Source organism: Megalobrama amblycephala, linkage group LG8, assembly GCF_018812025.1.
Source record: "Megalobrama amblycephala isolate DHTTF-2021 linkage group LG8, ASM1881202v1, whole genome shotgun sequence".
NCBI lineage: Eukaryota > Metazoa > Chordata > Actinopteri > Cypriniformes > Xenocyprididae > Megalobrama > Megalobrama amblycephala.
Window position 1 is genome coordinate 29,429,527 of NC_063051.1, and position 26,209 is coordinate 29,455,735.

Sequence of the window (26,209 nt, forward strand, 5' to 3'; positions counted from 1 at the left end):
ATAGCCAGTCAACTCTATCGAATGCTTTCTCAGCATCAAGGCTGAGAAGCATTGCATTCCTTTTATTTTTTTATCGCTATTGATTGTAAATTTAAAACCCTTCTCACATTGTTAGTTCCTTGACGGCCTTGAATAAATCCAGTTTGATCTGGTTTTATAACTTTTTTAATATTTTTGAATTCGTTTAGCCATGACAGAAGGTAATATTTTATAATCCACACAAAGAAGACTAATTGGGCGATAACTAGTACATTGCATGGGATCTTTACCTTCTTTATGCAAAACTGAAATGATGGCTTCTGAACATGATTTTGGTGGGTGGCCTGATTGTAGTGCATAATTATATTCTGTTACAGGGTCTGTTAATTTTGTCAAATTAAGAGGTTTCAAAAATTTGATAATTTTTTTTTCTTAAATTCCTGATTTTGACCTCTTTATAACTGTTGACGATATTCAGCAACAGCTTCTGATATTGCTTTGCGATGGGTCTCTACGTTTTTTGTTACAGGATGTCTAATCTTAGGAACTATGCAGCTAGCTTGATCTTTCCTGAGTTGAAAAGCCATAAGTCTGCTAGCTTTATTTCCCATTTCATAGTATTTTTTTATTTCATCCAATTTTTTTCTAACCTCTTTTAACTCCCTAAGAGTATCTTCTTTTTTATTTTATTTTTTGTGCTCCCTCTCTAGCCTCTTTATTTCGTTTTCATATTTTTGTTGTTCTGAGTTTCTTTATTCTAGACCCAATAGATATAATCTTACCCCTTATTGTGGCTTTTCCTGCCTCCCACAGTATAGAGGGGGAGACATTACCATCATCATTAATAGAAAAATATTCCTTCAACGCATCTTGTATTTCTTGTTTAGTTTGGGGAACTGTTAGCATCCAAACGTTCAATCTCCAATATCTAAACTTTGTCTAACCCTAGATTAATTTTCATGATAACTGGATTATGTTCCGAAATGGTAACTGGTTCAATTATGCATTCCCTTACTTTATATAGGTCTGCCTTTGATATACAAAAGTAGTCTATCCTCGAATAGCTCCCATGCACTTGAGACAAGAATGTAAAGTCTCTTTCCTTAGGGTGTGCATGTCGCCAGACATCCACTAAACCCATTTCTTTCATCAGGTTTGACATTTCCTTGGACATTTTAGATGGAGGCTTTGCTATTACAGGTGATCTATCTAATTTAGCATTCAGTATACAATTAAAATCCCCTCCAATAAGCAAAATCGCTTCACTTTTATCTGCCACTTTTTGCTGCTGTTTTTTTGTAAAGAAAAGAGGGCAATCTTCATTTGGGGTGTAAATGTTTACAATTGTTATTTTTATGCCTCTAATTGTTCCAACCTCCATAACATACAGACCCTCCTTGTCTTGGAATGTTTTTCATTATTATAGCACACCGCTTTACACAACAGAATAGCCACTCCTCTTTTTTTCTTATTTCCAAATGATGCACTATACACGTGATCTACCAATTCTCTTTTTAGTTTCAGATGTTCCATCTTGGATAAGTGTGTTTCCTGGAGTATTATTACCGAGATTTGCCAATTTTTTAACTGTCCAAAAACCTTTTTCCTTTTTATTGGGTTATTAATTCCATTTATATTGTAACTAATGAAATTCAAAAAAGCTATACCTTCTGTATAGTATTATATATTGTCCTCCTTGTTTGTATCAATCCTGTATGTATATAGCGACAGAGGGGGGGGGGGGGGGGGACAAAAAAAGAAGAAAAAAAAAAAGGGCTCCCTCATTAACCCTGAACTAAACTTGAACTTCCATATGTCCCATTAGACACACCTTTCGAACACTTTCTGAGTATAATCTTAAATGGTACTGTGGCAGAGAGGTGTGGCCTGTCCTCTCCAGGGAAAACATTGCACACAGTGCTATTAAGTCCCCTATAACAATATTGCACATGCATAAATGAGGTGTGTTTCACTCATTTACCATACAGATCTAGCATCCGTACGAACTTTTTAACATAACACTTATATGAACTTATGGCAACTTAACATTCAACGATACTCATAGTGGTAAAGCAACGCTTATATTTCTATATTCTTTTGGTAAAAGTGGAACAAACCATCCCAAGTTTACTTCAGTCGTGGAAAGAATTTGGACTTACTGTTGTCCTATTTTGAGGTACTTTACACTTCTTCTTGAATCAGAGCCTTAATGTCACGTATCAACAGTATTGTGTCTCGTCTTCTCTTGCTCCCTGGCCTTTCTTTCAGCTCTTCTTCTATTATCTCCCTCTCTCCACAGCATACCTCAATGTCCAGCTCCTTCAGCTTTGTTGTTGCATCCGTCAGCGTCGCATTCAGATTTGCCTTGATGCTTTTCTGTATACTGCCTAGTTTCTTAATGTGCATTGGCTCTTAATAAAGATGATTACCCTTTATTTTTCAGTAATCCCATTAGAGTTAATGTTTATGTAGAAATATCATTACAAGTGGTGCATATAAGATTTCTGGTGTCAATTTCAAAATCTAAATGTCAAATTCAATAATATTTTTGATTAATAATGATTATGTTGCTGTGTTCTTTGTTGAATTGAGTATTTTTTTTCTTAATAGACCTGAAAATCAGAATCACAATGTCATCTGAGGAAGAGGAGGCCTCAGACAGTAACAGTGGTCAATCAAAAAGCAGGCTGAAGAGCAAGAAGCCACCCAGTCTGATGATTGCAATTCCCAAACCTGAGTTTGACAAAAAGGTATGAGTCTAAAATAAAGGCTTGTGTGGAAAAAAAATGTCTGTTCATCATGTCTCACGCAGAATGTCATGGTGCTTATGGGAAGTTTTTGCTTAGTAGGTTATTGAAGAATAGACTTGATCAACATTGTTTTATACAATATTGCTAAAGCATTATTACACAAAACAAATAATTATGGAAGTAAATTAATGCCAAATGTTTTTGAAATAAAAAGCTTGTTGAATTGCACTATTTGGAAAAAAAAAAATGCATTACATTAGCTGTGCTTGCATTTAGATGCATTGTATTTTTAAGGCTTACATTTTTATGGGCTGAAATTCAACAAGGTCGTATATTTAAGCTGTGAATATTTCAATTAAAAATATTTCACACACATTTTCATTATTAAAAATTCAATAGTTTATATTCACCTTTCAGATTTCACTTCCAAAATATTCATTCTGTTTAAAAATGCAACCTATAAAATTTGACTAGCAATTTTCAGTCCATTTTATTTCGCTTTACAAATTCGCTTCCACAAATTCAGTGGTTCAAATTCGGCAGAAAATTCAACATTTCACATCCGAGAACTACCCATAGTTTCACTGTACTTGTTAGTGCTAATCATTAAATATTGTTGTACAAAATATGTAATGTAGGTTTCCTTATGGTTCTACATGTACATACATCACTGTGATAGGACTAGAGAATATAGTACACAGTGGAATAATAGAACAAAGTCTGAAATTTATTGAATAAATAATCAAACAATACAACAATATAGGTTTATTTCAATCACAGGAAAATTTTAGCGGGAAAAAAAGAAAAGCTACAGTACAGTAAAATGTCAATTGCAGTGTTCCTCACTGCACTTCTGTGTTTCCATCAACACTGTCTTGTGGATTTGACCAGGTTTTCATCCACAGGTTTATGTGTATTGTATCCAAGAAACTGGAAAATGTTTTTTTTTTTTTTTTTTTTTGAAGAGTTTTGAAAAATGTGCATTTAGATCATTGGTTGTGAGTTTTGTATCTTGAGTTTTAAAAAATGGCATAAAGGTTTTGGGGCCGTATTCACAAAACATTTTATCTTACCACTAAGAGTTTTCCTAAATAGCAGTAAAAGTTCTTAGCTAAGAGTTTTCTCTTAAAATCTATTCACAAAGCTGCTGAGACAAACTTTTACTAAGGAATAGAGAGAAGTCTTAAAGTTCCCCTGTGGTGAAAATCAAGTTTTTAATGTTGTTACATGTCTATGTGTATGTTTTTTAATATGCTTTAAGTCAACCCATGTCTAAATTCATAATTCAACACCATTGCTGAGTATTTTCTCCTTAAAACTGCAGTGAGAAAAAGACAGTCTCAAACCCACAGTTGAAATCGTTGGTGTTTCTGACATCACAAACTACCTTCACGTTGATGTGCTGGCGGGCTTTAGCATATAATTAACTGCAACCGCTCTGAAGCAGGAGTCTTTTTCTGTTGATATAAAAAAATTGTGTAGATTTAGCAATATAGCGGATGTATGATGTAAATTACGATGTTATGATGAACTATATGCCTTTGTCCACTGATATTCTGAGTTGTTCAAAGTGTTTCTAAGGATGCTGATTGTTAGAAGGCAGCTGTCTGACTCGCGGACCGGAACATGGTTTGAGTAACATTAGTAACACATTATTAGCAGCTGTTTGATAATGTAGTCAAGCAAAAGGTAGGGCTGCATGATTAACCGCACAATACGAAAAATAACATTGAACTTAAACATGATTATTGCTTAAACGTGATTCTTAGTGCGATTATTTTTTTTTTACGCATAGCTTGTCAATGAAGTATGGCTCCAAATGCTAATCCATCTGAAAGCACTGTGAGTTTGAGTCACTTATAATGTATATTTGAAAAAGCAATATGCGTCAAAAACATCTTTCTAGATATGAGAAGCATTTATCTTCTCCAACAAAAGACAACATTTAAATTGTGCGAGCAGCGATGGCGGGCCCAGCCCGCAACCCGGTGGTCAGGGCAACTTGCACAGCGGGCAATCATTTAAGGTTAAACATCAAAGGCTGTCAAATTGCTCCACATTTAGCACTACAAGGTGGCTATAGAGCTCAAAGTATTCATGTGCCAAGTTTTAACATTATTCTGATGAATTTTGAAGCAAATCAGGTAAAAATAAGAGGGGATCTCAATGTATGCTAAAAGGAATTTCTGCTTCCAGTTGGTGGCTATTACTTTGAATCACAATAGTCACATATGTGACAGCCTTTACAACGAAGTAAGCCGAAGTTTCACAAAACATTATTAGCAGAAGTTATAACACTGTTTCCCTTTTTTGCCATAAATTCGTTGCCTAACCGTTTGATATCCAAAATCCGTTTGCAATTAACAACTTCATGTGTTAGCAACAAGTTAAAAAAAGTTTGGTGTAAATTGGATAAACCCTGTAAAGGTATAAAATTCATAGCCTGTTTTTTCAAAAAATTAACATTCAAACCAAAATAGGACTTCCTGTTGGTGCTAATGAATGATTAGAAAATTGTCCGCTTGATGAGAACAATGTGTACGAGTTTGGTGATTGTAGGAAAAATAACCCCCCCACTTTTGTCAAAAGGTGGCGCTACTGAGCCCCTCCACCACGCCCATTTCTATGGCTTTGTCCATGTCACTGGTTGACAATATTATGTGTTGCGAGTTTTGCAATTTGAACGTGAGCCTCAAAAACACTCAAGAAATATTATTAGTGCTGTTGATGGCAACAATATTTCAAATTCAAAAATTTTAGGTTATCTGCTGTGTATTGACATTACACTGATGAAGTTTAGCAAATCAGGTAAAAATAAGAGGGTGTCAAAAATGAACTTCCTGTGCCAGTTGGTGGCGCTATAACTTTGACTCACAATAGTCCATCCATGTGATGACTCCTAACGAACAATCGTGAAGTTTCATAAAGATCAATATATGTATGCAGACGTTATAAAATTTCCTGTTTCCTTTTTCTCGCACTGTGAGATATTAAAAATCCCCTGCAATTTTTAATCATCAGTGTCTTGACTTCATCTGACGAGTTTGGTGGCGATCGGATAATCGTCTAGGAGGAGTATATCAAATTCCAGAGCATGCGTTTTTCAAACAACCCTTAAAGCTGACTTCCTGTTGGCGTGGTGTTTAACTTAGAGCACGAAAGTTGTTCGGCCCGATGAGGTCTATATGTGTACTGAGTTTCAACTAATACGTGCAAGCGTGTTTAATTTGGACCAAATTTTAGACTTTTTTCAAGGGGGCGCTGTAGCCCCCCTGCCACGCCCGGGTACCAGCCTCTCCGGCGTCCTAATGGCCGCGGCATTTGCCAATTTTCAAGAGTTTTTGAGCATGTTAAGGCCCCAAAAAGCCCCGGAAACGGAAAAAAAATAAAAAAAAAAAAAAAAAAAAAAAATAATAATAATCCTTAAAGACAAGGGCCCTGCGCGAATTTTCGCTTGGGCCCTAATAACATGTTTTTACTTCAAACTCACTTCATAACGACAGTTGAGCATCCTTCTGTGAGATGATGTGGGTTCTTATACAGAATAAGGCAGTCTTGTTTGTTAGTCATGTTTAATCAAAGTGTTTTAATCTTCTGTTTATTCAGCTACAGCGATATGATGCATGTTATCTTCTGCGGCAGGGCATATTTTGAGTTTCAGATGGAGAAGCATTTACTACTGATTGTGTGTGATTTAATCGCGATAAATCGAGCAGCCTTAGCAAAAGGCTAATTGTATTAATTACCGTCATGTGTCCGACGTTGTAAAAAGTGATGCCATTGTGCAGCGTTTACCACAGTAAGTTGACCGAGTGGCTCTCTAAACTTGTGCGAGTGAGTGTAGTAATTAGCATATTCATAGATCCGCGTATAATAAATGAAGCAAGGACGTAGAGTTACATTCAAGCTATTTTAAGGCATGAAGAAATTTTCTTCCACAGGAAAAAATGTTTAAATGTCATTTTGGTGATCAAAGATGAGTTTTAAGGGATAAAATGATTGACTACAGGGGGGCATAAAGCTAAGAGAAGGGGCGGGGTTGACCTCATTGCTATGGATTATGTTAACACGCTTACTAACTATGCCAACAGTGATTGGCTGATAGGGGAGGGATCTCTGTCAGTGATTTATTCATAGAAATATTGTAGAACAAAGTATCATGTTGCCATATTCAAATAAAAATTTTAAAATAAAAATGTTGTCATATTCAAATAAAGATTTTAAAATGTAGGCTGTCATTAATTAAACCAGTATATGTTCAGCTAATTGTCAGCCACTTACATGTCTACATCTCGAGAGACTGCAGAATTCAAGCAACAAATTATATTTTATAAACAAAGTTCGGGAGGAGCACGTTCAGTTGATTTATCTAATCAGCTCGAGAGGAAGCATATTCACAGTTACTTGTTACCACAGTAACTCACCTAGTTACCTTGACAGTTTTCTGCATCCCTTCGCCACCCCGATTCTCAGTCTTGGCTGGTTCCTATTGTAAATGCTTTCTGAAAGTAATGCACCATCTAGCTGTCAGAAAAACTATAACACATAGCTGAAATGATTTTACAAATGAGTGATTTAGTAACAAAACTAAAGCTTGATAAATAGTTCAATAAAGCTTAAGTGAACATGAAATTACAACAATAATTCTTAAAGTGCAAACTTTAGTTTTGTGTGTTTATTTTAAGGCAGTGACAGGAGTCACAGGACAGTTTGTTTGACTGAACAGGAATGTGTTTATTTCTTATACATTTAACTATACATATAAGAACATTTTTATTATTGATGTGTACTGACACAAACTGAAAATTACATTTCACCATGGGCCATGTCCAACAAAAAACAGTGGATTGCTATTGTTTTTGTTGTTGTTGTTGTTGTTTTTTTTTTTTTTTTTTTTAAATTACTTTATTGGATGGTTTGTCAAGACTAATTAAAACCTATGATTTAAAATCATTATTGAATCATTTGAACTGCAAGAATTTTACACTTTCTTCGTAAGTTAAATACGGAAGGTGGTCTGGCGGAAGCTAGATATTTAGGGCCCGAGCACCGATGGTGTGAGGACCCTATTGGAATTGCTCAGCCAATTATTCTTCTTCTCCAAAATGAATCGCAATTTTGAGGGCCTAAACGTTCTCAAAAACTCATGAAACTTTGCACACGCGTCGGATGTGGTGAAAATTTACATCTGATATGGGTTTCAGAATTAGGTGTGGCAAAATGGCTCGATAGCGCCACCTACAAAATTTCAATTAAGCGCCCTTCGTGCTACGTTTCACGTACAGTTATGAAATTCGGTAGACAGATGTAACAGCCCAATACCTACAAAAAAGCCCCTGGGGTGCAAAGTTTGTAAACCCAACAGGAAGTGAGATATTTTGAATTTTCTCTACAAAATTTTGGCAGTTTTTGCCATTTCCACATGTTCTACTTTAACGAACTCCTCCTAGAGCTTTTATCAGATCAATGTCATATTTGGTCAGTCTAATCTAAAGGCCTTTGTGACGTTAAATTGCGAAGATCTAGAGTTTTCGCTGAAGGGCGTGTCCGTGGCGGCCTGGCAAAGTTCGATGTTTCGCCATGAAACAGGAAGTTGTTGTAACTCGGGCATACAAGGTCTTATCTGCCCCAAACTTCACATGTTTTATTAGAGTCCTGACCTGAAGACATCTATGTGACAATATTCAGTTACAGTCATAGCGCCACCTGGGGGCAACAGGAAATGACATGTTTTACACTGTGATTAACTCCTCATAGAGATTTAACCAGATCAACATCATATGTTGTCAGTCTAATCTTAAGACCTTAGCAATGATAAATGTCAAAGATCTTGAGTTTTCATTGAAGGGCGTGTCCGTGGCGGACTGACAAAGTCTGATGTTTCGCCATGAAAGAGGAAGCTGTTGTAACTCAGGCATACTATGTCTGATCTGCCCCACACTTCACATGAGTAATAAAAGTCCTAGCCTAAAGACATCTATATGACAATATTCAGTTAGCTATAGCGCCACCTGTTGGCAGCAGGAAGTGTGGCACTTTTACATGATTTTGCTATAATTCTCCTTTATTTACTCGCTTACATGCATGTCGCCCACTTTTCACTGTTTTCCTGAGGCCAACAGGTGGCGGTTAGCCCGGGTGCGAGGGCCCTTTCAACGCTGCTTGCAGCTTTAATTTACTTTATAACTTGTTAAATATGGATAATTTTCTTACACAAATGCATTGCTTCGCTTCAGAAGGCCTTATTAATACCCTGGAGCCATGTGGAGTACGTTTATAATGGATGGATGCATTTTCTTGAGATTCATACTCATTGGTCCCGTTTACTGTCATTATAAAGCTTGGATACATCAGAATATTTATTTATTATAACTCTGACTGTGTACATCAGAAAGAAGAAAGTCATATACACCTAGAATGGCTTGAGGATGAGTAGCTTGGGATAATTTTCATTTTAAAATTTTCATTTTAACTGCATGACTGTTTTGTGTTTTATAGTCCCTGCGGCCATCTTTTAAGAAGAGTGTGAGTCTACAGCAGTCAAGTGAAGGATTATCGGACAGCAGTCCATCTACAAGGGACAGAATAGGGACGCTCAGGAGGCAAACGTCACTCTCTCAGAGCATACGCAGGTAAACTTAACTATCACAGATGAATGTGTGAATAAATAAATAAATAAATAAATAATGTTCTTCATTGATCTCAAACGGAAATGCAGGCCTCTATAGCTGCTAGATCATGGATGGATGGATGGATGGATGGATGGATGGATGATCTCTCTTTGTTCTCATGTTTACTGGCGATTATTCCTAATAAATATATTTTTGTAACATTTTATAACACACCTCTCCATGATAAGAGGGTTTTTATCTTATTTTCACTTTAAATAAAAAATTAATAAACAATTCGGAAAGAAAACTCGACACCTACTTTTGCTATAGTAACGAACACAACTTTAACACTTTAAGTCATCTTTATTTATATAGTGCTTTTTACAATGCAGATTACTTCATAGCAGCTTTACAGTGATAGCAGGAACATAATTTTGGCTGTACAGCATCTCTAGAAGAAAATAATGTCTTCGTCCAGCTTAAGTAAGTTCAGTATTGATTCATTTCCATTGTAAAAAAATCATTAGTTATTAATTTAGTTAATTTATCTATACAGCAGCTCTCATACAATGGTTTCAATTCAGGCAGATCAATAATATTGTTGAATATTAAGTGTCCCCAACCAGTGTTGGGTAAGTTACTTCAAAAAAAGTAATTAATTACTAATTACTAATTACATCATCAATATTGTATTTAAAATACTTTTCTAATTACTCTGTCTGAAAAGTAATTTAATTACTCAATAAGTAGCTTACTAATTACTTCTTAAAATCCCTATAAGGAAACTTTAAATAATTTAGTCAAACTTGGAATAGTTTAGCCTTTTATAGCTTTTTAAAACATTTTAACTTTATTAAAACATATACTATAATACTTTTATTTACTTTTTTTATTAAATTTTTTTTAGTAAAAAATAGGGATGTCACTATACCAAAAATCTAGTAGTCAGTACCGATACCACCAAAAGTGCACAATACTCGATACCACAATAAAAATATATAAAAAATACAAATAAAACAATGCTATATTGTTTTTTTCCAGGTAGGTCTAATAGTAGTGAGTAAAAATACCACAGAAATTGAATAATCAAATACAAAATAACTCTGCATAGTCATAACTGTATAAATTAAATATAGATTAATCCTTATTAAAGCTTTTTTATTGTGTGATTATCATTTATAATACAGACAGCCAACATTAGACAGTAGCATGTTTTAAAGGCTGCTGTCTAATGGATGGAGACATTATGCTGTTACACATGCCGTTCACATTCACATAACCAACGCGAATATATGCCAATACGGGCATTTTGACATAACTGTGTGTGTATTTGAACGTTTATGTGTAATAAACCGCGAAAAATTGACACTTGTGAGAGGCGGCTGGGTCAATATCACTATAAAGTGCCTTTTGGTGTCCTCATCAGAATCGCTCAGTCATCATGAATATAATACAAAATAATAATATTCTGAGGTTTTATTATAAATAAAAGTTTAGTACATGGAAAAGACATACATTGAGTTTCAAACTCCATTGCTTCCTCCTTCTTATGTAAATCTCATTTGTTTAAAAGACCTCAGAAAAACAGGCGAATCTCGACGTGATACCGACTGTTACGTAACAGTCTGGATCATTAATATGTACGTGTGGTGCCCACAAGTTGAACTTATAGAGACATTCACCCAGAGACTGCCCCTTTAAGGGAGCGGGTTGCGGGATATAGGGTTTCCGGGTTAATGTTGTGAGATTGTTGTTTACATCTCTCGCTCTACCGCTGTACCACTGTACCGCTGTTGTGTTGTATTGAAGTGGAGAGTAAAACTGACTCGACGTACATCTGTCTCCTGTCTCCTCACTTATCACACTCCACATTTGGTGACCTCGACGTGAGTTGGATAAGGCTGAAATATGTCACACAATGGCGGTGGTGAAAATGATGCGGCCGCGGCGCCCGCCGCCGCTAGCGGTGCGGCTAATCTCGGCGCAATCTATGCTGCCACCATCAAGTTGCCGGACTTTTGGCAGCACAATCCACGGCCGTGGTTTCAACATATCGAGGCCCAGTTCCAGCTGAGAGGGATAACGCAGGATGTTACAAAGTATTTTCATGTAGTAGCGGCTTTGGATGCCTCGACGACAGCCAGAGCTATGGCGCTATTAGAGGCTCCTCCGGCGGACGGCAAATAAGACGCACTTAAAACATTCCTGTTAAGCCTCTTTGAACTGTCGGAGCTAGAGAAGGCAGAACGCCTGCTGTCCCTGAATGGCCTTGGCGATAACAAGCCATCTGAGTTAATGGAGAAGATGCTGGCTGTGTTGGGCACGGCGGATCCATCATTCCTTTTCGCCCACATATTCCTTGTGCAGCTTCCAGCACCTGTGCGCACCGCACTGGCCAGTTCCCCCCTCCCTTCCTCCAGAGACTACCGGGCATTGGCTGTGGAGGCAGACAGGATTTTCCTCGCAAACCGGCAGCAGTTTGTCCATGCGCTGTTGCCCCCTCAGCACACGTCTGCCCCATTCACACCGCCAGTGGATGACCAGGGTACTGCAGCTGCTGTGACGGCCCGCCGACAGCGTGAGGATGGGTGGTGTTATTACCATTCCAGGTTTGGGGCCAAAGCCAAGCAGTGTCGCCAGCCTTGCAGTTTTGGAGCACAGGGAAAAGCCAGGGCCGGCGCTCATTAGCAGCTATGGGCGCTGGCCGGGACTGCAAGCTGTTATTCATCACTGACGCTTTGTCTGGCCGGCGGCTGCTGGTCGATTCTGGGGCTCAGCGCAGCATCCTGCCAGCGAAGTCTGTGGACACCATGGCTGGCGGACATGGCCCCCTATGGATGCCGCTAACGGCACACCCATTCGTACTTATGGCACGAGGTATGTGGAGGTGTGTTTCGGCGGGCGGCGTTTTGGCTGGGATTTCGTCATGGCTGCTGTGTCTACATCTCTCCTGGGGGCGGATTTTCTCTGCGCTTACAGATTGTTAGTGGATGTTACGAACTGCCGCCTGATAGACGCCCTTTCTTTTGCTTCGTACCCCTGTACACTGGGAGGGGCGGGGGCGCTTTGTCTGTCGAACACGCTTGCCACAGGAGACCTTTATCAACGCTTACTGGCTGAGTTCCCTGACATCACCACGCCCACATTCTCATCAGCGGTGGCTAAGCATGGCGTGGAACACTACATCACCACAGTGGGCCCCCAGTCTATGCACGGGCCCGGCGCCTCGACTCTGCTAAGCTCGCGATCGCCAGGGAGGAGTTCGCCACTATGGAGCACCTCGGCATCGTGCGACGCTCCAACAGCCCGTGGGCTTCCCCCCTGCATATGGTGACCAAAGCTGATGGCAGTTGGCGTCCCTGTGGTGATTTCCGTCGTCTAAACAATGCTACCACCCCCGATCAGTACCCTGTACCGCACATACAGGACTTTTCCGCTCACCTAGCCGGTGCCACCATCTTTTCGAAAGTGGACCTGGTTCGCGGTTACCACCAGGTGCCGGTCCACCCGCAGGATGTCCCCAAGACAGCAGTCATCACACCCTTTGGCCTTTTCGAATTCCTACGGATGCCCTTCGGCCTCAAGGGGGCAGCGCAGACATTTCAGCGCCTTATGGACTCTGTCTTGCGGGACATGCCTTTCCTGTTCGTTTATCTGGACGACATTCTTGTGGCCAGCGCGTCCGCAGACGACCACCTGACACACCTCCGGCAGTTGTTCGGCCGGCTCAGTGAGCATGGTCTCATCGTCAACCCGGCCAAGTGTGAGTTTGGCCGGTCATCTATCACCTTCCTGGGCCACCACGTCACCCCACAGGGAGCCGTCCCCCTCCCTTCCAAGGTGGACGCCATAGTCAGTTTTCCATATCCACGCACTGTGCAGTCCCTACAGGAGTTTCTGGGAATGGTGAACTTTTACAACCGTTTCCTCCCCCATGCGGCCCAACTCATGCGTCCCTTGTACAATGCTTTGCGGGGTGGGAAACCGGCAGATGTGTTGGATTGGTCCTCGGAGATGACCGATGCTTTTGATGCTGCCAATACCGCACTAGCCAATGCTGCTCTGCTGGCGCACCCGTCTCCGACCGCCCCAGTTGCTCTTACCACGGACGCCTCTGATTACGCCGTGGGCGCTGTGTGTGAACAGTGGGTGGGCGGAGCCTGGCAGCCGCTGGCCTTTTTCAGCAGAAAGCTCCGTGACAACGAGAGGAGATATAGCACCTTCGACAGAGAGCTCCTTGGTCTTTTCCTCGCTACCCGCCATTTTCGTTTTCTGTTGGAGGGCCGGCAGTTCACGGCTTTTGTTGACCACAAGCCACTGACGTTCGCCATGGCCAAGTCTTCGGAGCCATGGTCTGGTCGACAGCAGCGTCAGCTCTCTGCCATCTCTGAGTACACCACTGACATTCAGCACGTGGCTGGAAAAGACAATTTCGTCGCCGACTGCCTCTCCCGGGTGGTCACGGGGTCTGTCCACTTGGGACTCGACTACGCAGCAATGGCCAAGGATCAGGTCGTGGATGCTGAGGTACAAGCCTGCAGAATGGCCCCCATGGCGCTGCTCATGGAGGATGTGACGTTTGACACGGCCAACGCTACACTCCTCTGTGACGTCTCCACGGGCCAACCGCGCCCCATGGTACCTGCTGGCTGGAGGCAAAAGGTTTTTGACACCATCCATAGCCTTTCCCACCCTGGGGTGAAAGCCTCCACCAAGCTGGTGGGAGCCAAGTTTGTCTGGCCAGGCCTGCGGAGGGATGTTAAGGCCTGGGCTGCTGCCTGTGTGGCGTGTCAGCGTGCAAAGGTGACTCGTCATACCAAAGCTCCTTTAGCGACCTTCAAAGTGCCAGAGAGGCGTTTTGATCATGTGAATGTGGACTTGGTGGGCCCATTGCCCCCCTCCCGTGGTTATACTTACCTCCTCACCATGGTGGACAGGACCACTAGGTGGCCAGAGGTGGTTCCCCTGTCTTCCATTACATCAGTGGAAGTAGCCCGGGCGTTCATTATGGCTTGGGTGGCCCGTTTCGGCACACCATCGGACCTCTCTTCGGACCGGGGTCCGCAGTTCACGTCAGAGCTTTGGACAGCAGTCGCCGAGGTCCTGGGGGTGAAGGTCCACCGTACCACAGCCTACAACCCACAGAGCAATGGGCTTTGTGAGCGGTTTTATCGGGACATGAAAGCTGCGCTCAGGGCCAGCCTCACGGACAACAATTGGGCTGACCGCCTCCCATGGGTTATGCTGGGCCTTCGCTCCGCCCCCAAGGAAGATCTGCAAGCCTCATCAGCCGAGCTGGTGTACGGCCAGCCTCTGCGCGTTCCGGGGGAGTTTCTTCCAGACGCCACGGCCCCGTGGTCGGTTGCTTCCCATCGTGCTGTGTCTCGGGGGATTGCAGACGCTTTTGTTCCCATTCCAACGTCTCACCATGGCCTTCCTCAGTCCAACGTGCCCAAGGATTTACCTTCAGCCAAGTATGTTTTCATACGCCATGACGGCCATCGTACCCCACTGCAGCCCCCCTATGACGGGCCCTTCCGTGTCCTGGCCGGAGGGTCTAAGAACTTTGTTGTGGATATGGGGGGCAGGCCTGAGCGGGTGGCTATAGACCGTCTCAAACCTGCTCACGTGGATATTGGTGAACCGCCTCAGCTGGCCCAGCCCCCACGGAGAGGGCGCCCTCCTGCGGCAGCCTCGGCCCCTGCCCTTGTCCCTGACACTGTCCCTGCTCCGCCTTTTGCCCCTTGCCCCTCTCCTGTTAAGCGCAGCCGGTATGGCCGCCTCATCCGCCCCCCTATACGTTGACTCTTAGGGACTGTTTTGAATTGGGCTGTTCGGTTTTGCACTAGTGAATAGTGTCCCTGTTCGGTTTGGGGACTGTTATTATGGGTGAATTCTGGGGGGGCCTGTGTGGTGCCCACAAGTTGAACTTATAGAGACATTCACCCAGAGACTGCCCCTTTAAGGGAGCGGGTTGCGGGATATAGGGTTTCCGGGTTAACGTTGTGAGATTGTTGTTTACATCTCTCGCTCTACCGCTGTACCACTGTACCGCTGTTGTGTTGTATTGAAGTGGAGAGTAAAACTGACTCGACGTACATCTGTCTCCTGTCTCCTCACTTATCACACTCCACATACGCCCCCAATATTTGCATATGCCAGCCCATGTTCAAGGCATTACACAAGGGCAGCCAGTATTAACGTCGAGCTGTGCACAGCTGAATCATCAGACTAGGTAAGCAAGAAAGAACAATAGCGAAAAATGGCATATGGAGCGATAACTGACATAATTCATGATTACATGATATTTTTAGTGATATTTGTGAATTGTCTTTATAAATGTTTCATTAGCATGTTGCTAATGTACTGTTAAATGTGGTTAAAGTTACCATCGTTTCTTACTGTATCCACGGAGACAAGAGAGCCGTTGCTATTTTCATTTTTAAACACTTGCAGTCTGTATAATGCACAAACACAACTTCATTCTTTATAAATTTCTCCAACAGTGTGTAATGTTAGCCCGTTAGCCACGGAGCACTATCAAACTCATTCAGAATCAAATGTAAACATCCAAATAAATACTATACTGAGATGATCCGATGCATGCATGAAGTATGCATGACGAACATCTTGTAAAGATCCATTTGAGGGTTATATTAGCTGTGTGAACTTTGTAAATGCACTGTATTATTGTCGAGAGCTCGGGGGGGGGCAGGAAGCGCACGATTTAAAGGGGCCACATGCTGAATCGGTGCATAGTTAATGGTGCCCCAAAATAGGCAGTTAAAAAAATTAATTAAAAAAAATCTATGGGGTATTTTGAGCTGAAACTTCACAGACACATTCAGGGGACACCTTAGACTTATATTACATCTTGTAAAAACTGGTTCTAGGGCACCTTTAAGCATTTTGCACGTGTCCCTGAAATTGCTGTCCACCCTGTCATTTTGGGGTAAACGCCCATTTAATAAACCATCTGATGTAGTCAGTGACATCCCCACCCCCATTTGGTCTTTCTTCAATGGAGGTTAAAACATCTGCTGCAAGTACACTGAGTATCTACACTTATATTTCCTAACTTTCATCATATTGTGTTTATAGTTGGATGTTAAAAATATTAATTAATATAAAAACTTTTCAGATTACCTTAAAATGAACAGTAATTCCTTACTTTACTTTTTCAGTGGATAAGTAATTTAATTACTTAGTAACGCGTTACACCCAACACTGTCCCCAACTAAGCAAGCCAGGGGCGACAGTGGCAAGTAACCCAAACTCCAACAGGTGACAGAATGGAGAATAAAATCTTGGGAGAAACCAGGCTCAGTCGGGGGGCCAGTTCTCCTCTGGCCAACAAACGAACAGTGCATGATTTATAATTAAGGCAGCATTACAGGTCAGAAGTCAGATTTTGATCAGATGTGACGTCATTTTGAACAAAATCCGGCCAAAACGAAGTTCGTTTTATGTTATTTTTGGAAGTTCGGAACGGATTGCCAAAGCGAACTTTCAGGAAAAGTCTGCTCCAGCTGCAAAACACCTTCGTACTACCATTGGTCAGTGACGATAACGTAATAGGAGGTGTGCGCTGAGGCTCCGCCTTCACTTGTGTGGGACGCGTCCTTGACTCATTTCGTGTGTTTGAGTTCGTGGAGGTAAGAGCTCTGCGGGTGAAAACACTGGATAGCCACTTTATAGTACAAAATGAAGTTGTGTTTGTAAAAAAATGAGGCACTAACACTGTTTTTCATGTTTGATACTGTAAAGCTGCTTGATTTTAAGCAATCTATTGAATAAAGTGCTCTATGAAGACGTGATGTGACTGGAGTGCTACTTTGCAGAGCTCGTGCTAACATTCCCATGCTGTTATGATCAGACGCATTTCTTATGCTTTCTATAATAAATGCTTGCTATTTTTTCATTTTTGTTGTGTTTATTTTGTTACTGAGAAGAAAGTGCACGGCACATATTTACATATTCATCTAAACATCGATCTCAGCAGTGTGGGCGGCATCAGATGTTCGTTTACAGTATATCGCTGCTCACGCATTTCGAACTTCGTTTTACTCCTAAACAAAGAACTTTGTTTGAAGTATACCGGGGCCTTTAGGAGTAGTAAATATCATTGACCTGATTTAAAATCAATGGAAGTCTATGCAATGACCTCCCTAAGACAGCAATAAAAACCTGTGTGTGTGTATTTTTGATGAACTTATAGAAATATTGAACTGCAAATGATAACTTCACACTCATTTAAAAAATTGAACCATGACATTATATCACTATTTGGACAGGACTACTTTACAAATGTCATTTGAGTTACAATTATTATTACCAACACATTTCATGTTCTGATTCATACAAGACTTAAATCATTGTTTTGTTTTTACAAAGGAGAGTGTGTGTTTTCTCGACATGGGTGTTATAGAAAGTCATGTGCTGTGTTTGCAAACATCATGTACAACACGTGTCTTTAAATTAATTACTTACTGATATAATTCAAATTTATTAAAAATCACTATTTAAGTAAATTTCACTTGATTTTATACAAGTGGCTGTTTAAAATAAACTTGCATAAGTGAGCAGAAAAATTTAGACATGTACCTTACTATTACCTGAGACTTATATTAAAATCGTCTTTGCAGGTTCTGTGATTTGGCTCTATTTCTTAATTTTATCATTTTATTTTTTATACCACACATATTGAAATTTAATGAAAGCGTGCTCTTGGAGCATAAGACTGTTGCACAAACGATAGTTCAGGGAGGTTTTAAATGCATATTGCCTACTGTGCACAGTTGCCCTGAAGCCACCGGGTTGGCAGTGCAACTGGGCTTGGGCCCGCCATCGCTGCTTACAGCTATATTTATGACTTACTATCTCATAATAATGAAAAACTTTCTCATAATTATGACTTATTATTATGAGAAACTTTCTCGTAATAATGACTTAGTATCTCATAATAACGAGAAACTTTCTCGTAATTAGGCTATGACTTCGTTTCTCATAATAATGAGAAACTTTCTCGTAATAATGAGAAGCTTCTATGCATGTGCAAAGCAGCGGAGCAGTGACACGCTAGCGACATCCACTGGTCAAATGTGAGAACTCTGCAACCATGGCACGTTCTAGGGGTGTTCGATTCCAGGTTTTTTGGAGTCGGCTCCGACTCCTGACTCCCACTGTGGGAGTCGATGAAATTGACTCCTCGACTCCATTTACCGTACATCAAAACAGCATCATAAATAAGCCAAGATGGCAGTCCACACACTTAATTTATTTTTTCCTGACAAGAAGCCTTAAAATCCCCTCATTAAAACAACACACGTTTAGCGGAGACTGTCCAAATTAGTATAATTTAGAGATGACTTGATGAGTACTATCAATGTTGCTAATTGCCGATACCTAATTTTACAGAGAGAAAAGTCACGAAAAACATCTGTGGTCGAATATTATGTCAGAATTAAATAAACGAGAAAGCAGGGATTCTTTAATGAATTCATATGGTCGAGGGATGGCGCTAAACGCACATGATCATTGTCTTAAAAGTGCTTGGACACGAGAGTTAAAGATACTAAAATTAATACAGTACATAAAAACTGCATACAATAATGTACACTTATTAATGTGTTTATTGTTAATGTGAGTTTTTTTTATTATTTTTATGTATGGTTAGTTTAATGAACACTGTTAACTATGGAAAATCAAATCTATATTTATTGCAATAATATAAGGTACCATCAATACTAAAGCTGACACGGAAGTATGTATAATTACAAACTAAAGTCACTACGACTGTTATCTGTTTCTAAAGTAAGCTAAATGTATGTGGCAAAGTTTCTGCGACAGCTCTCTGACGCGATTCGTCAGTGTCCGAATTCCTCGCTTCATTTCGTTCACTCCTTGCTTAGTGTACTTAACTCCCTGAGGTCTGAAAACGCGCTGGCGCGTTTTGCAGGATTTTTTTCACATTGCAGCAAAACAGACTTAAAATACTCCGTCATTTCTTGTCATAGAGACATAAGTAATATATCAATTGAAACTATAGAATGTCTTCTTTTATTTGTGTACACTCAGAGTAAAATAAAGAAAACTAACATGATGCGTGATCTCTCGTCTCCCTCTGAACGAAGTCCAATCTGATAGTTCTCCGAAAATGAACTGTAACTTATTAATACTAATGACAAAAAAAATGACACTTATGTCTAAAGAAACGTTGAAATGTCAGGTTTTAAATCGTGCAAGTCAAATCGAAAACAAACATTCTGTGTTTATGTAATCTGTATGAAAAGAGAGCCATGTCAGAAGTCCGTGATTCAGCTCATTATCCGCTAATGCGGCCACGCCCATGGAGCCAGCGCTATTTATTGTCTTTAAAAGTGTTTATCTGGATGTTAAAGTACGGTGGCCGAGAGAGCTCAATGCGTTGCAAATGAAGAAAACACATGCAAATAGAAAAAACATCAGCAAATAAAGAAAACATCTTCATCAGTTTGACAACACATGCGCTGCAAATTCCACAACACTTACAAATAGTGAAACGCGCTGCAAACTCCACAACACTTACAAATAGTGAAACGCGCTGCAAACTCCACAACACTTACAAAAAGACAAACGCGCTGCAAACTCCACAACACTTACAAATAGTGAAACGCGCTGCAAACTCCACAACACTTACAAATAGTGAAACACGCTGCAAACTCCATAACACTTACAAAAAGACAAACGTACCTGTATCTTTGGAGTTTGCAGCGCGTTTGTCTTTTTGTAAGTGTTGTGGAGTTTCCACAACACTTACAAATAGTGAAACGCGCTGCAAACTCCACAACACTTTTCTTTGTTAACATTCTGATCGTATGTGCATTATGAGCAGGCCTTTTTGCAGCGCATTTGTCTTTTTGTAAGTGTTGTGGAGTTTGCAGCGTGTTTCACTATTTGTAAGTGTTGTGGAGTTTGCAGCGCATTTCACTATTTGTAAGTGTTGTGGAGTTTGCAGCACGTTTGTCTTTTTGTAAGTGTTGTGGAATTTGCAACGCATGTGTTGTCAAACTGATGAAGATGTTTTCTTTATTTGCTGGTGTTTTTTCTATTTGCATGTGTTTTCTTCATTTGCAGCACATTGAGCTCTCTCGGCCACTGTATTAAAGCCATGGTTAGCGATCTCTAGAAGACATGCCGTTAGTTCCTGGTTCCTTTTCTTCTTTATATGAATTTGTGGCCTAAAGGTGTACAGAGCACCCTCCGGCTGCAAGTATGAATTGAAAACACAGTATCCAGCACTCATAGTAATGACAATAAATATTGAATAAATATTACTCCTCTGTATAGAAAATTGACATAAATATATAAGAATCCATCAATATTTCCCCAAATGTGCATGCTTTTAAGCTAAAAGCCTATATGAAATGCCATAGAGGTAACATAATTGTTCAGACACTTTGCATCACAGAAATACATTATATTTTAAAGAATATAATAGAATACCATTATTTTAAATTGTAATAATATTTCACAGTATTGCTGTTTATGATGAGCTGAGACATTATTACAGAGGGTTTTTTTTCACAGCCTACCTGACTGAAAGGCCTCATTAATATGCAAGTCATTTCAGGTCATTATTATGTGATTCTTTTGTCTTCTCAGGAGTAAATGACCCATTATTCATGATGATTCACGCCTCCATGCAGACTGTGTTTCTTGACAAAAAGTGTCTTACAAAAACTAAATCAGTATATTGTTTTATATGAAGGAGTAGGAGTAGTTTGTTTTTTCAATAACCACGCATAAACATTATTCCTTCAAAAATACAAACATATACATACATGTTCCTCACATAATATGGTAGCCTAGTTTGTGCTGAATACAGTGTAATGACACTTTTGTCATTTATATGTTTATGAACAACTGAAAAAAAGCACAAATGTCAGGGCATGTCAAAACTTCTCCAAGCCCCAAATCAGCCTCAGATTCCAGAGGGTTAAACATAGACATTATGCACTTAACTGCCATGCATTATGTAGCCTATGGATTCAAGAATCAATAAACAAGTGAGCAATTCTGGACAGAGCAACAGAGTCGACACCGAGAGTCGATTCCTGTGCTGGAGTCGACCCCGACTCTGGGGCTATTCAGAGTCGAGGAATCGACTCTTTTGGAGTCGACTCCCCATCACTAGCACGTTCTGCAAAAGTGTAATCTATAATATCATATAACATTATTGATAAATTATCAGTAGCCTATATGAGACGGGATATAGTCGTTTATTCATTTGTAAAATTCATTTGTATTTTTGTGTATGAACAAGCAGAAACAGAGTGGTGATCCATGGATTTCAAACAGATAGAGGAATGATAAGACAGCACACACCTACATACATTCTAATGAGTCATAAACATCTTAAAAGGTGTTTTCTGTAGGAATATCGCTGGAATGAAGGTTTATGACTGGGCAAGTGCTTTAGGACCCGGTTTATAATAGAAAAGCTTTCTAGCGCCTACACTGTAAAACTTTTCGCTGTAAATTTACAGTAAAATACTGGCAGCTGGGTTGCCAGCCACTTACTGTATTTTTACAGTACTACTTCTGTAAACAACATTTACAGTATAGTGCTGTAATTATCAAATACAGTATCCTGCTGTAACATTATGTACTTTTACAGCATTATACTGTTTATCTACAGCTATTAACTGCATTTATACAGCTTTTCATACTACACTTATATTTGTCATTAAATAATTAAAAAATATACTTTTGTTATGTTATGGCAAAGGAAATGGAAAGCAACATACTCTTGAGTTTTAAAACTTTTATTATTTTTTTAATGGAAAAAAGCAGAACATTGCAATGTTGAAAGGTCAACATTTTAAATGCACTCAGCAGTTATCAATGAACAATACAGCAATCTTATTTACATTTAACATTTTTTCAAATGTGGAGTAAAAACAAATAGTAGGCCTACAAGTTTTTCAGTACTGCTCCTTTTTTGCACAGTGTTGCCAGTCTTGGAAGTCACTTTCCCTTCTTGTTTCTTGAGCCGTGTTCATGGTTGATGTCAAAGTACCTAAAAAAGCAGAAAAGAAAGAGAAAAAAAAGGAGAGAGAGAAAACAGTAATGAATATTGCGAATATATGCACCATAGCATTTTTGTGAACATAAGGACTAACAGCCTAAGCATTTGATTGCAGCAAGTTAAAATGTCCAATTAACACTTCAGAAAAGATGCAACTAAAAAAATAATGCTTACAATTGTATTCAATGAAATTGTTTATTCATTGAATGGACTATATGCACAACTGCTTCCGCATTGTACGTCGTACTACATCTCGGGAGTTTCTGGTAAAAGCATTCAGCTCCCCTCCATACAACACTAACCTGCTGCAGTCCAGTGCTCGTCTTCTCATTAACTGTTTTTCTCTTACTGTTTTTCTCTTACCGTTTTTCTCATATTTTATACCTGTTGAATTTAGCTTGTGTGTGTTGGAGCTCTTATCCCAGTCTTTTAAAATAGTATTATAAATAAGTGGTACCTGCCTCGAGACATTTAGCAATGTTAAATATTTAAATTCATCTTTAAGGGTTAGTTCACCCAAAAATTTAATTTCTGTTGTTAATTTCTTGCCCTCGTGTCGTTCAACACCCATAAGACCTTTGTTCATCTTTGGAACACAAATGGAGATATTTTTTGATGAAATCTGAGAGCTTTCTGTTCCTCCATAGGCAGCAGCACAACTTACACATTCAGTAGGAAACAGATTGTTAAAGTAATCCATGTGTCTCTGCGACATGTGACAGAAAGCTCTCACATCAAAAATATCTTAATTTGTGTTCTGAAGATGAGCAAAGGTCTTACAGGTGTGGAACAACATGAGAGTGAGTAATTAATGACAGAAATTTCATTTTTTGGTGAACTAACCCTTTAAACAGTAACGCACTGACAGCGGACTGACAAATATACTTTGAATGTTAAGAATTTGAATACTAAGAATTACACACAGTGAAATGATTGTCAATGAAAAATAGGGATTCAAATATTTACTAAAAGTAAATGAAGGTTTGTCCTGAACTTATTCATCGGGTCTCACACACACTGCAGCATCGATCACTAAGCAGAAATAGGCAAGTTTTATTATTTCAAAACATGTGTTACAAGCCTCAGTGCAAGTAGTCCATTATTTGCCATAAACCTGATTACATCACATGTGAAATTAGGTGCAATACTTACATTAACATAACCATATTTCACAGAAGGTCATTTTCCCCCCTTCCTGGTTCTTGAGCCATGTTTAGGGTATATGTCAAAGAGCCTAAAAGCAGAAAAGCAAAGAGAGAGAGAAAGAGAGAGAAGTGAATATTTTGCATTCATTCACCATAGCATTTTTGTGAACACAAGGACTCACAGCTAAGCATATGATCTCAGTAATGTCTCCTGTTACACTTCAGAAAAGATGCGTCTTAAAATATTGCTTAAAATAATTGACAAAATAAAATTGTTTATTCACTGAATTCTTTGTCATAAACCTGATACACTTGAAAATAAGCACAACACTTACGTAAACAATGGAGCATATCAGATGATTGAGCCTGAAACTAGAGAGAGAGAAAAAAAAAAAAAAACAGTTTAAAAATCAGGTTGTAAGAATAACATATGCTAAGGTTGTCTATAACATGAAACATCAGTGTTACTGCATGAAGCGCTGAGAACAGAGTAACGTTAACCGTTTGCTCATGAGAAGTTTAACATTTCAAGATCAAACCAATCATGACAACATAGAAACGCGAACTAAAAGCTCCAGAAAAGACTGACTTACCGTATTCTCAGCCGAACAATCGGCAAACGTTTTGATTAATCAGGCGGAAAATAACATCTCGAAAATAACGTCTTCTCAGCAGCGCCGTCCAGTCATCTCGCGTCTCAGGCAAACTGACGCTTCAAAAGCTTAAAACTGCACACTATATTCACTCAAATATCGTTTAATGATAACATTAAACCCTGAAGAGTCGACGTGAAACACTAAAAGCGTTGGGAGAGAAGCTAAAATGTATGCCTGGCCTAGAAATTTGAAATGAGCGCGGTAAAAAAAAAATCAATCCCATAATGCAATGCTTCTACAGTATTATACTGTATTACGAGTGAAACGGGCTGAAAACAGAAAACTACTGTATATTTACAGACATTCTGTTAAATATACAGCATTTTACTGTTTTTATGAAAATACAGTATAATACTGTTAGAAATTTCCTGTAAATTTACAGTAAAGTTTTACAGTGTATGTCTAGGCAAACCAGCACATCAAATAGCCTAGGCTCATAAGTGAAATACGTGTTAACGTTAACACATAAACCCACACATTTTATGAAGACGTTGCACTTAAACTTAACAAATAAATGTCATATTCCTTCGTTAATCTGATAGTTTTGTAAGCCGTGGCGTTCATGCAGCAGTTTCCACCGTTATCACGGAAACCACTTTGCGTTCCCCCCTCTCGTGCACATGGAAAAGTATTGAAGATATTGATAATTTATAATAACTGATGTTATTTAATGATACTATAGATAGACTGCACTTTGTAGATTACTTTAACAAAAAAAAAAAACGTTTTGCATAACGTTCCATGTTTGCTGTTCTCGCATTTACAATTTTTTTTTTTTTTTTTATTAAACAGAAACCAGAAATATACAATAAAAAACAGAAATTTACATATTATCAGAAAAAAAAACATGCCAGAGTGTACAAACCATTGATTGATTCATCAAAAAAATGAATATTCTTTAAAAATAATACAATTTGGCTTGGATCCTGACCATTTCTTCTTGTGTATATGAAATTTTCCCAAAATAATAAACAGTTGTACAATAAAATTAAAATTATTATTATTATTATTGTTATTTTCATTGGAATAATACATACATATATCAAAATTATTTAATTTAAATATAACATTTGTTTTCATTGAAATTTCCTTGAAATTTTCCACATCCACCCAAAAAATCTTTGTGTATATACAATTTCAAAAACAGATGGACAATAGATTCTTTTTCCATTGAGCAAAAATCACATGAATAAACAATCTCTAACTTAAACCTCTCTAACACACTTTTAGGTGGATATATACCATGTAAAATTTTAAATGTAAACCCTTTTACTTTTAAACAGTATTTAAACAGTATGCTTCACAAATACACCAAGCTTTATTCCAGTTTATATTCCTAAATACATTGGTCCACAACAAGCTTTTATGAGTAGCTGTTTCACCAGTTATAATATTCCTAATATGTGTATTTGTACACTTATGTTTCAAAATATCATGTCATATAAACATGCTACTTTTAACAAATATTGCCTCAGAAGAATCACTTCCACAAGCTCTTACAAAATGTATAAGTTGTTGAGGTATGGCATCAAATACAACAGCATACTCTTTTGGCGTTACTGGAAACCCAAATTTTTTATAAGATAATAAATTACCATTTGAATTTAAGAGTTGTCTAACTAACACAATATTATTTTCATACCAACTATTTTAGAAGAGAGATCTATTTTTATATTGAATGCACCTATTATTCCAAATAATGTATTTATTTGGGGAAAAATTGTGCTTAAACACCAGCATTCCGGCCAGCTTGTTTGTGAAATTTAGCCAATTTGACAGGCAGTTTTTCAATTTTAAAATCACATCTTAAAAGAAGATCTATGCCGCCACCATACCAAACACATGTTTTGGAAATGTATACCACATACTATCCTTTTCTTTCATGAATTTAATAAACCAATTAATCTTGAATGTTTCAAGTTTCAAAAGTAAGCACAGATAATCCACCTTTGCTCTTTGGTTACATAGAGTTTCTTTTCTCAAATAATGGTGTCTATTT

At 39.0% G+C, this 26,209-nt stretch overlaps 1 protein-coding gene and 1 long non-coding RNA gene across 5 annotated transcripts in view; one reads left to right on the forward strand and one right to left on the reverse strand.

Moving 5' to 3' along the window:
* LOC125274244 (inactive rhomboid protein 2-like) overlaps positions 1 to 26,209 on the forward strand; it is a 103,079-nt gene that overhangs the window by 19,128 nt on the left and 57,742 nt on the right. For all 4 annotated transcript variants that reach the window (XR_007186216.1, XR_007186215.1, XM_048200455.1 and 1 more), the window contains exons 3-4: positions 2,590 to 2,729; positions 9,228 to 9,361. Coding sequence is in view for 2 of the 4 variants with exons in the window: in XM_048200455.1 (XP_048056412.1) it covers positions 2,610 to 2,729; positions 9,228 to 9,361 (254 nt within the window). In the remaining 2 variants the exon portion in view is untranslated. The remainder of the gene's footprint in view (positions 1 to 2,589; positions 2,730 to 9,227; positions 9,362 to 26,209) is intronic.
* LOC125274245 lies at positions 22,327 to 23,928 on the reverse strand. Its single transcript, XR_007186218.1, has 3 exons — positions 23,890 to 23,928; positions 23,562 to 23,643; positions 22,327 to 22,400 (listed from the first exon to the last, which is right to left on the reverse strand). It is a non-coding gene; the product is annotated as an uncharacterized LOC125274245 (long non-coding RNA).